Source organism: Oncorhynchus mykiss, chromosome 1, assembly GCF_057628025.1.
Source record: "Oncorhynchus mykiss isolate SJ-2025 chromosome 1, ASM5762802v1, whole genome shotgun sequence".
Taxonomy (NCBI): Eukaryota; Metazoa; Chordata; class Actinopteri; order Salmoniformes; family Salmonidae; genus Oncorhynchus; species Oncorhynchus mykiss.
The window spans coordinates 88,749,976-88,762,420 of NC_143022.1; the positions used below are offsets into that span (position 1 = coordinate 88,749,976).

Consider the following 12,445-nt stretch of genomic DNA (forward strand, 5'->3'; position numbering starts at 1 on the left):
AGACAGACAGACAGACAGACAGACAGACAGACAGACAGGCGGACAGACAGACAGGCAGGTGGGCAGACGGGCGGACAGACGGACGGACGGGCGGACGGACAGAGTTGTCTGTCCTCACAAACTACTGTCCACATTCAGGGCCACAGATCATCCTATCAGCTTACACATCCATCCCAAATAAGTGGTGTCCCCTTTCAATTGGCATCCTCGCAAAAACACTGAGGCCTTTTTCTTGGAAGCAGCAGCTGCAGAAAATAGCCATTCATAACATGACATGTGTACAGAATGTGTCACTCACAGGCTCCTGTCTCTGTGCTTAAAGGTGCAATCTGTAGTTGGTACATCCTGTTTTGTACTTTTTTGGGGGGTGTTATATACCCATGATAACTTCAAATGTTTCATGAGCTTAGTTCAACTGTCGTACCCCATCAAAACCCCAAATAAAAGCTTATATTTTACTCCATTGTTTGTCAACAATATAATTGTAAACAAACACTGCACATCAGGGGTAGGCAGTTCCTGTTTTTGATTTAATCGACCTGGAAGACCAGGTGTGTTGAATTCAGGCAATCACTGAACTGGTCAATTAGCTCAGTTGGTCAGGTGTGGTGCCTAGTTAGAACAGAACCCTGCAGTACCTGTGTACTCCAGGAACAGGGTTGCCTCGCCCTGCTGAGCTTCAGAACATGGTTAAAACTATCATTTTGATCTCATGGATGGGCAGTCCTTAGCCGTTTACCAAAACTGTGGCAGGGTGGCGGCTTCATTGTTTTTTTTTAAATCCCAGACTGCCCCTTTAAAACGGTGGACAGAAATGTATCGTTTAACAAGACGGCTGACAAGCCTTTGGTATCTGTGACAGCGGCTGTAAACATGAACGACAGCTAGGAACCGTGATGCCCCTCTATAAAACACAATGTTCTATCTCACAAAGCACTGCTTTACTAACTCAATTCATTCTCAATGTATAGCATATCTACACAGTACTTGTAAAAAGGAAACCTTGGGTTAACTTGAATGGGGTATATCGGCTAGTTCATCTATACTACCATTTAGTAGCGTTCAGTAAGTGTTCAGTGATAGTACGTCCACTATCACTGCAATGTTGTTTACAAGGCTGTTGTGAGAAGACCTGGTAACGCCAACCATGGTGTTCTCGATAGCCAGGATAGAATTTCTGTTATCCTGATTCGTCTCTTATTAATGTATAATTAGCTAGTGTAAATAGCTCGTCAACGGTGACAGTTTTCGGTTGGGGTTTGGTAAGTATTTGGGTGACATGAAAGGGACGGTGTCACACACACTCTGCTTCGCTCCAGTGCTAATGAGACGTGGCAGGGCAGATAATTAGCTAACCACTCACAGTATACTCTTAATCGTCACCCATCACCTCCCCTATTACCACCAGCCAGGCCCTGTGTGTATTAGTGTGTGTGTGTGTGTGTACGTGCGTGGGTTCATGCATTGTTTGTGTGTGCGCGTGTGAGCATTGTGCGTCTCTGTGAGTGTGTGTGCACCCATGCATGTGTGTGTATATTAATCTACCAGTCTCTGTCTAGGAGTTTCTAGGCTATGCTCCCACTAAGCTCCCTCTCCCCTGGGCTCATGTTAACAGAACTAGAGAGGACAAGCAGACAGTGCAGCCAGCCCAATTATAGGAGCACTATGCATGAAGCATGCTGAGGCTTCTACTGGGATTCACTGAACGCTGAGGGTCTACTGGGAGAGACTGGCGTCTGGAACTCCTAGACTGAGTCAGTGGGGAGGAGAAGAGAGGAGAGCAGAGGAGAGTTGAGGAGAGGAGAGCTGAGGAGAAGAAAGAAGAGAGCTGAGAAGAAGAGAGGAGAGCTGAGGAGAAGAGAGGAGAGCTGAGGAGAAGAGAGGAGAGCTGAGGAGAAGAGATGAGAGCTGAGAAGAAGAAAGGAGTGTTGAGGAGAGGAGTGTTGAGGAGAGGAGAGCTGAGGAGAGGAGAGCTGAGGAGAGTTGAGGAGAGTTGAGGAGAGCTGAGGAGAAGAGAGGAGAGCTGAGGAGAAGAGAGGAGAGCTGAGGAGAAGAGAGGAGAGCTGAGGAGAAGAGGAGAGCTGAGGAGAAGAGGAGAGCTGAGGAGAAGAGGAGAGCTGAGGAGAAGAGGACAGCTGATGAGAAGAGAGGAGAGCTGATGAGAAGAGAGGAGAGCTGATGAGAAGAGAGGAGAGCTGAGGAGAAGACAGGAGAACTGAGGAGAAGAGAGGAGAGCTGAGGAGAGGAGAGTTGAGGAGAGGTGAGGAGAGTTGAGGAGAGTTGAGGAGGGGAGAGTTGAGGAGAGAAGAGTTGAGGAGAGCTCAGGAGAGGAGAGCTGAGGAGAGGAGAGGTGAGGAGAGCTGAGGAGAGGAGAGGAGAGGAGAGTTGAGGAGAGTTGAGGAGGGGAGAGTTGAGGAGAGAAGAGTTGAGGAGAGCTCAGGAGAGGAGAGCTGAGGAGAGGAGAGTTGAGGAGAGCTCAGGAGAGGAGAGCTGAGGAGAGGAGAGTTGAGGAGAGTTGAGGAGGGGAGAGTTGAGGAGAGAAGAGTTGAGGAGAGCTCAGGAGAGGAGAGGTTTATTTTATTCTACTGAGCCATTTATTTTATGTTGGTATTCTTATCTTTTATTATTTCTTATTGTTGTTGCGTTGTCCAGAAGGAACCTGCCAGTAAGCATTGAATTGGACAGTGTCTGCCATGTGTATCCTGTACATGTAATACCTACATGTTTCAAGCACACCACCATAGTCCCTCTGCTCAAGAACGCGAAGGTAACCTGCCTAAATGACTACCGCCCCGTAGCACTCACGTCAGTAGCCATGAAGTTCATTGAAAGGCTGGTCATGACTGACATCAACACAATCATCCCGGAAACCCTAGACCCACTCCAATTCGCATACAGCCCAAATAGATCCACAGATGACGCAATCTCAATCGCACTCCACACTGCCCTTTCCCACCAGGACAAAATGAACACCTTTGTAAGAATACTGTTCATTGACTTCAGCTCAGCATTCAACACCATAGTGCCCACAAAGCTCATCACTAAGCTAAGGACCCTGGAACTAAACACCTCCCTCTGCAACTGGATCCTGGACTTCCTGACGGGCCGCCCCCAGGTGGTAAGTGTAGGCAACAACACATCTGCCACGCCAATCCTCAACACTGGGGCCCCTCAGGGGTATGTGCTTAGTCCCCTCCTGTACTCCCTGTTCACCCAAGTCCGCGTGGCCAAGCACGACTCCAACACCATCATTAAGTTTGCTTACGACACAACGGTGGTAAGGCCTCCTGCCTATAGGCTGTCTCACCGACAACGATGATACAGTCTATAGGCAGGAGGCCAGAGACCTGGCAGTGTGGTGCCAGGACAACAAACTCTCCCTCAACGTGGGCAAGACAAAGGAGATGATCGTGGACTACAGGAAAAGGAGGGTCGAACACGCCCCCATTCACATCGACAGGGCTGTAGTGGAGTGGGTCGAGAGTTTCCTTGGTGTCCACATCACCAACAAACTATCATGGTCCAACACACCAAAACAGTTGTGAAGAGGGCATGACAAAACCTATTCCCCCTTAGGAGACTGAAAATATTTGTCATGGGTCCCCAGATCCTCAAAAAGTTCTACAGATGCACCATCGAGAGCATCCTGACCGGTTGCATCACCGCCTGGTATGGCAACTGTTCGGCATCCAACCATTAGGAGCTACAGAGGGTAGTGCGTACGGCCCAGTACATCACCGGGGCCAAGCTTCCTGCCATCCAGCACCTCTATACTCGGCGGTGTTAGAGGAAGGCCCAAAAAAGACTCCAGTCACCCAAGTCATAGACTGTTCTCTCTGCTACCACACGGCAAGCGGTACTGGAGCACCAAGTCTGGGTCCAAGAGGCTCTTTAACAGCTTCTACCACCAAGCCATAAGACTGCTGAACAATTAATCAAATGGCCACCAGGACTGTTTACATTGACACCCCCCCCCCTCCATTTGTTTTAACACTGCTGCTACTCACTGTTTATTATCTATGCATAGTCACTTTACCCCTACTTACATGTACAAATGAGCTCGACTAACCTGTACCCACGCACATTGACCAGGTACATAGCCTAGCCTGTATTTAGCCTCGTTATTGTTATTTTATTGTGTTACTTTTTGTTCTTTGTAAATATTTTCTTAAAGCATTTTCTTAAAACTGCATTGTTGGTTTTAAGGGCTTGTAAGTAAGCATTTCACCTGTTGCATTCGGCATACATGATAACTTAAATTTGACTAATAAAACTTCAAAGTTGAGAGACAGAGTGAAGGAAACCATGTCTTCAACTTCTCTCACACATGTAGGTCCACCATGGATGCTACCTGTCACCCCCTTCTCATCTTTTCCTGCCCTTCCCATCATTCCCCCCAGAGCTCCAGACCAGTGGTCTACCTGCCTGCTCTCCACCATGCTCCAAGCCCCAGGAGAGGTGTGGAGAGAGGGGTTTAACCATCCTCATCTACACCTGTCTAGCCTCTCCTTGCCTGACCTCCCAGACAGCACAGAGGTGGATGGTAATGTGACACTGAGACTGTTCACCTGAGCAGTTCCAAATCCCTCTCTCCCCTCCTCATCCCCCCTCATCCCTCCTCCTTCCCCTCTCCTCATCCCTCCTCCTTCCCCTCTCCTCATCCCTCCTCCTTCCCCTCTCCTCATCCCCACTCCTTCCCCTCTCCTCATCCCCCCTCATTCCTTCTCCTTCCCCTCTCTTCCTTCCCCCCTCCTTCCACTCTCCTCATCCCCCCTCCTTCCCCTCTCCTCATCCCCCCTCATTCCTCCTCCTTCCCCTCTCCTCATCCCCCCTCATCCCCTCCTTCCACTCTCCGCAACCCCCCTCCTTCCACTCTCCTCATCCCCCCTCATTCCTCCTCATTCCACTTTCCTCATCCCCCCTCCTCATCCCCCCTGTGTGTGTGTGTGTGTGTGTGTGTGTGTGTGTGTGTGTGTGTGTGTGTGTGTGTGTGTGTGTGTGTGTGTGTGTGTGTGTGTGTGTGTGTGTGTGTGTGTGTGTGTGTGTGTGTGTGTATAGATTCATATGAAGACAGCTGCGTAAAAGACTGCATACTCACACTTAGACCAGGCAGACCTTGAAGACCCATATCGCCCTGTGGGAGAGAGAAACTGTTGTTTTTTATCATTTAACTCATTAGTCATTCATCAATTTATTGACTCTTATAAGGATCTTTCCTCAGCACCTATTATACACAATGTATAGTACAACACGGAACGTCAAGAGTGACTCTTATATGGATCTTTCCTCAGCACCTATCATACACAACGTATAGTACAACACGGAACGTCAAGTGACACACATTCAGACGATTCATTTTGAAAGGAAAGGAATTGCTGCTATTCAATCATTCTCTTAGACTGTAAATACTGTCAGAGATTATTACTACTCTAAATAAATGTCGGAAGAAGTTACCTCCACGTTGAGCCAAGCAGCGGTGCTTGCGGGAGGGCTTGTGCATGCAGAGCTTTAAAGGTCAGTCAAAATAAACAGCACCTTGTGTTACTGCTTCATTTAGCTGTGTGTGTGTGTGTGTTGTCCACCACAGCTGGGTTCAAATACTATTTCACATCATTTCAAAAACATTATCTGGGCTTGATTGAGCTTGCCTGGCAAAGCATAACTAAAGGAATAGTTGCAAATAGTATCAGGAACCTATGTCTGGTCTTCATACCACATGACACCCTATTCCCTAGGAACCTACTGTATGTCTGGTGTGCTGTCCATCCTATTCCCTAGGAACCTATGTCTGGTGTGCTGTCCATCCTAATCCCTAGGAACCTATGTCTGGTCTTCATACCACAAGACACCCTATTCCCTAGGAACATATGTCTGGTGTGCTGTCCATCCTATTCCCTAGGAACCTATGTCTGGTGTGCTGTCCATCCTATTCCCTAGGAACCTATGTCTGGTGTGCTGTCCATCCTATTCCCTAGGAACCTATGTCTGGTGTGCTGTCCATCCTATTCCCTAGGAACCTATGTCTGGTGTGCTGTCCATCCTATTCCCTAGGAACCTACTGTATGTCTGGTGTGCTGTCCATCCTATTCCCTAGGAACCTATGTCTGGTGTGCTGTCCATCCTATTCCCTAGGAACCTATGTCTGGTGTGCTGTCCATCCTATTCCCTAGGAACCTATGTCTGGTGTGCTGTCCATCCTATTCCCTAGGAACCTATGTCTGGTGTGCTGTCCATCCTATTCCCTAGGAACCTATGTCTGGTGTGCTGTCCATCCTATTCCCTAGGAACCTACTGTATGTCTGGTGTGCTGTCCATCCTATTCCCTAGGAACCTATGTCTGGTGTGCTGTCCATCCTATTCCCTAGGAACCTATGTCTGGTGTGCTGTCCATCCTATTCCCTAGGAACCTATGTCTGGTGTGCTGTCCATCCTATTCCCTAGGAACCTATGTCTGGTGTGCTGTGCATCCTATTCCCTAGGAACCTATGTCTGGTGTGCTGTCCATCCTATTCCCTAGGAACCTATGTCTGGTGTGCTGTCCATCCTATTCCCTAGGAACCTATGTCTGGTGTGCTGTCCATCCTATTCCCTAGGAACCTATGTCTGGTGTGCTGTCCATCCCATATAAGGAATAGGTTGCCATTTGGGACTCTGTCCTGGTTAAAGTTCAGTATTTGTGTCAGGAAATGAAGACTGTTTCGGGACAGTCCTTTACGTCAGGCAATGTGTGTGTGTGTGTGTGTACTTTCTGTCAGGGCATGTGGTGTGTGTGTGTGTGTGTGTGTGTGTGTGTGTGTGTGTGTTCTTTCTGTCAGGCGATGTGGTGTATGTGTGTGTGTGTTCTTTCTGTCAGGCGAAGTGGTGTATGTGTGAGTGTGTGTGTGTTCTTTCTGTCAGGCGATGTGGTGTATGTGTGAGGCTGTGTGTATTCTTTCTGTCAGGCGATGTGGTGTATGTGTGAGTGTGTGCGTGTCTCCTTTCTGTCAGGCGATGTGTGTGTGTGTGTGTGTGAGAGAGATAGAGGCAGGTGGATAACATGATATTATCAGATCTGACGGACGATAAAATAACCATCGGCTTCATAACTTCACGTTAAAAGCATTTTCAGTGTTAACACAGAGACATCCATGACACCTTGTTTAGTTAACAAGCCAGGTGGTAGATTCAGAGATGGGAGGGTTTCCCATGATGACAATAGTAAACGTTAGCTCAATGTATCACACACTTTCCACTATATTCTTCTCTATTCATTTACTGTCTATTCTCACAAGCTGACTGTTTGTCTAGAATACTTTACTTCTGCCATTAGGTACCAGGTATTTCCCAACTGTGTAAACTTCTTTGAAAGAAAGTAGTAGGAAGAGAGTAGTTTTCCCATGACACAACGTAAACAGTACCTCTCAACTCCCTGGTCTACTCTCATCTGTTTTTTTCTACTATCTATTCTCACATGCACAAGCTGGATATTTCTCCATAATAGTATCTTCCTTCTCTATAAAACTTTCCCTCTGCCTGATTTTCAAATAAAATATGTTCACTATCCATTGAATTACGGTTTGTAAGCATGTGTCCTTTATAATGAATACATGTCCTTTATAATGAATACATGTCCTTTATAATGAATACATGTGTCCTTTATAATGAATACATGTCCTTTATAATGAATACGTGTGTTCTTTATAATGAATACATGTCCTTTATAATGAATACATGTCCTTTATAATGAATACATGTCCTTTATAATGAATACATGTCCTTTATAATGAATACATGTCCTTTATAATGAATACATGTCCTTTATAATGAATACGTGTCCTTTATAATGAATACATGTGTCCTTTATAATGAATACATGTGTCCTTTATAATGAATACATGTGTCCTTTATAATGAATACATGTGTCCTTTATAATGAATACATGTGTCCTTTATAATGAATACCTGTCCTTTATAATGAATACATGTCCTTTACAATCAATACATGTGTCCTTTATAATGAATACATGTGTCCTTTATAATGAATACGTGTCCTTTATAATGAATACGTGTCCTTTATAATGAATACATGTGTCCTTTATAATGAATACATGTCCTTTATAATGAATACATGTGTCCTTTATAATGAATACATGTCCTTTATAATGAATACATGTCCTTTACAATCAATACATGTGTCCTTTATAATGAATACATGTCCTTTATAATGAATACATGTCCTGTATAATGAATACATGTCCTTTATAATGAATACATGTCCTTTATAATGAATACATGTCCTTTATAATGAATGCATGTCCTTTATAATGAATACATGTCCTTTATAATGAATACATGTGTCCTTTATAATGAATACATGTGTCCTTTATAATGAATACATGTCCTTTATAATGAATACATGTCCTTTATAATGAATACATGTGTCCTTTATAATGAATACATGTCCTTTATAATGAATACATGTCCTTTATAATGAATGCATGTGTCCTTTATAATGAATACATGTCCTTTATAATGAATATATGTGTCCTTTATAATGAATACATGTCCTTTATAATGAATAAATGTGTCCTTTATAATGAATACATGTGTCCTTTATAATGAATACATGTCCTTTATAATGAATACATGTGTCCTTTATAATGAATACATGTGTCCTTTATAATGAATACATGTCCTTTATAATGAATACATGTCCTTTATAATGAATACATGTCCTTTATAATGAATACATGTCCTTTATAATGAATACATGTCCTTTATAATGAATACATGTGTCCTTTATAATGAATACATGTGTCCTTTATAATGAATACATGTCCTTTTAATGAATACATGTCCTTTATAATGAATACATGTCCTTTATAATGAATACATGTGTCTTTTATAATGAATACATGTCTTTTATAATGAATACATGTGTCCTTTATAATGAATACATGTCCTTTATAATGAATACATGTCCTTTATAATGAATACATGTCCTTTATAATGAATACATGTCCTTTATAATGAATACATGTGTCCTTTATAATGAATACATGTCCTTTATAATGAATACATGTGTCCTTTATAATGAATACATGTCCTTTATAATGAATACATGTGTCCTTTATAATGAATACATGTGTCCTTTATAATGAATACATGTCCTTTATAATGAATACATGTGTCCTTTATAATGAATACATGTCCTTTATAATGAATACATGTCCTTTATAATGAATACATGTCCTTTATAATGAATACATGTCCTTTATAATGAATACATGTCCTTTATAATGAATACATGTCCTTTATAATGAATACTTGTCCTTTATAATGAATACGTGTCCTTTATAATGAATACGTGTCCTTTATAATGAATACATGTGTCCTTTATAATGAATACATGTGTCCTTTATAATGAATACATGTGTCCTTTATAATGAATACATGTGTCCTTTATAATGAATACATGTGTCCTTTATAATGAATACATGTCCTTTACAATCAATACATGTGTCCTTTATAATGAATACATGTCCTTTATAATGAATACATGTGTCCTTTATAATGAATACATGTCCTTTATAATGAATACATGTCCTTTATAATGAATACATGTGTCCTTTATAATGAATACATGTGTCCTTTATAATGAATACATGTCCTTTATAATGAATACATGTGTCCTTTATAATGAATACATGTCCTTTATAATGAATACATGTCCTTTATAATGAATACATGTGTCCTTTATAATGAATACATGTGTCCTTTATAATGAATACATGTGTCCTTTATAATGAATACATGTCCTTTATAATGAATACATGTGTCCTTTATAATGAATACATGTGTCCTTTATAATGAATACATGTCCTTTATAATGAATACATTTGTCCTTTATAATGAATACATGTCCTTTATAATGAATACATGTCCTTTATAATGAATACATTTGTCCTTTATAATGAATACATGTCCTTTATAATGAATACATGTCCTTCATAATGAATACATGTCCTTTATAATGAATACATGTCCTTTATAATGAATACATGTCCTTTTAATGAATACATGTCCTTTATAATGAATACATGTCCTTTATAATGAATACATGTCCTTTATAATGAATACATGTCCTTTATAATGAATACATGTCCTTTATAATGAATACATGTCCTTTATAATGAATACATGTCCTTTATAATGAATACATGTGTCCTTTATAAGGAATACATGTCCTTTTAATGAATACATGTCCTTTATAATGAATACATGTCCTTTATAATGAATACATGTCCTTTATAATGAATACATGTGTCCATTATAATGAATACATGTCCTTTTAATGAATACATGTCCTTTATAATGAATACATGTCCTTTATAATGAATACATGTCCTTTATAATGAATACATGTGTCCTTTATAATGAATACATGTCCTTTATAATGAATACATGTCCTTTATAATGAATACATGTCCTTTATAATGAATACATGTCCTTTATAATGAATACATGTCCTTTTAATGAATACATGTGTCCTTTATAATGAATACATGTCCTTTATAATGAATACATGTCCTTTATAATGAATACATGTCCTTTATAATGAATACATGTCCTTTTAATGAATACATGTCCTTTATAATGAATACATGTCCTTTATAATGAATACATGTGTCCTTTATAATGAATACATGTCCTTTATAATGAATACATGTCCTTTATAATGAATACATGGGTCCTTTATAATGAATACATGTCCTTTATAATGAATACATGTCCTTTATAATGAATACATGTCCTTTATAATGAATACATGTGTCCTTTTAATGAATACATGTCCTTTATAATGAATACATGTCCTTTATAATGAATACATGTCCTTTATAATGAATACATGTGTCCTTTATAATGAATACATGTGTCCTTTTAATGAATACATGTCCTTTATAATGAATACATGTCCTTTATAATGAAGACATGTGTCCTTTATAATGAATACATGTCCTTTATAATGAATACATGTCCTTTATAATGAATAAATGTGTCCTTTATAATGAATACATGTAAATTATAATGAATACATGTCCTTTATAATGAATACATGTCCTTTATAATGAATACATGTGTCCTTTATAATGAATACATGTCCTTTATAATGAATACATGTCCTTTATAATGAATACATGTGTCCTTTATAATGAATACATGTCCTTTATAATGAATACATGTCCTTTATAATGAATACATGTCCTTTATAATGAATACATGTGTCCTTTATAATGAATACATGTGTCCTTTATAATGAATGCATGTGTCCTTTATAATGAATACATGTCCTTTTAATGAATACATGTCCTTTATAATGAATACATGTCCTTTATAATGAATACATGTCCTTTATAATGAATACATGTGTCCTTTATAATGAATACATGTCCTTTATAATGAATACATGTCCTTTATAATGAATACATGTCCTTTATAATGAATACATGTCCTTTTAATGAATACATGTCCTTTATAATGAATACATGTCCTTTATAATGAATACATGTCCTTTATAATGAATACATGTGTCCTTTATAATGAATACATGTCCTTTATAATGAATACATGTCCTTTATAATGAATACATGTCCTTTATAATGAATACATGTCCTTTATAATGAATACATGTCCTTTATAATGAATACATGTCCTTTATAATGAATACATGTGTCCTTTATAATGAATACATGTGTCCTTTATAATGAATACATGTCCTTTATAATGAATACATGTCCTTTATAATGAATACATGTGTCCTTTATAATGAATACATGTGTCCTTTATAATGAATACATGTGTCCTTTATAATGAATACATGTGTCCTTTATAATGAATACATGTGTCCTTTATAATGAATACATGTCCTATAAAAAATGAATACATTTGTCCTTTATAATGAATACATTTGTCCTTTATAATGAATACATGTCCTTTATAATGAATACATGTCCTTTATAATGAATACATGTGTCCTTTATAATGAATACATGTGTCCTTTATAATGAATGCATGTGTCCTTTATAATGAATGCATGTGTCCTTTATAATGAATACATGTCCTTTATAATGAATACATGTCCTTTATAATGAATACATGTGTCCTTTATAATGAATACATGTCCTTTATAATGAATACATGTGTCCTTTATAATGAATACATGTCCTTTATAATGAATACATGTGTCCTTTATAATGAATACATGTGTCCTTTATAATGAATACATGTGTCCTTTATAATGAATACATGTCCTTTATAATGAATACATGTCCTTTATAATGAATACATGTCCTTTATAATGAATACATGTCCTTTATAATGAATACATGTCCTTTATAATGAATACATGTGTCCTTTATAATGAATACATGTCCTTTATAATGAATACATGTCCTTTATAATGAATA

At 39.2% G+C, this 12,445-nt stretch overlaps 1 protein-coding gene across 4 annotated transcripts in view; it reads right to left on the reverse strand.

Annotated features, from left to right (window-relative positions):
• LOC110519057 (uncharacterized) overlaps positions 1 to 12,445 on the reverse strand; it is a 273,392-nt gene that overhangs the window by 193,010 nt on the left and 67,937 nt on the right. For all 4 annotated transcript variants that reach the window (XM_090243315.1, XM_090243313.1, XM_090243317.1 and 1 more), the window contains exon 15: positions 5,099 to 5,134. In XM_090243315.1, the coding sequence (XP_090099441.1) occupies positions 5,099 to 5,134 (36 nt within the window). The remainder of the gene's footprint in view (positions 1 to 5,098; positions 5,135 to 12,445) is intronic.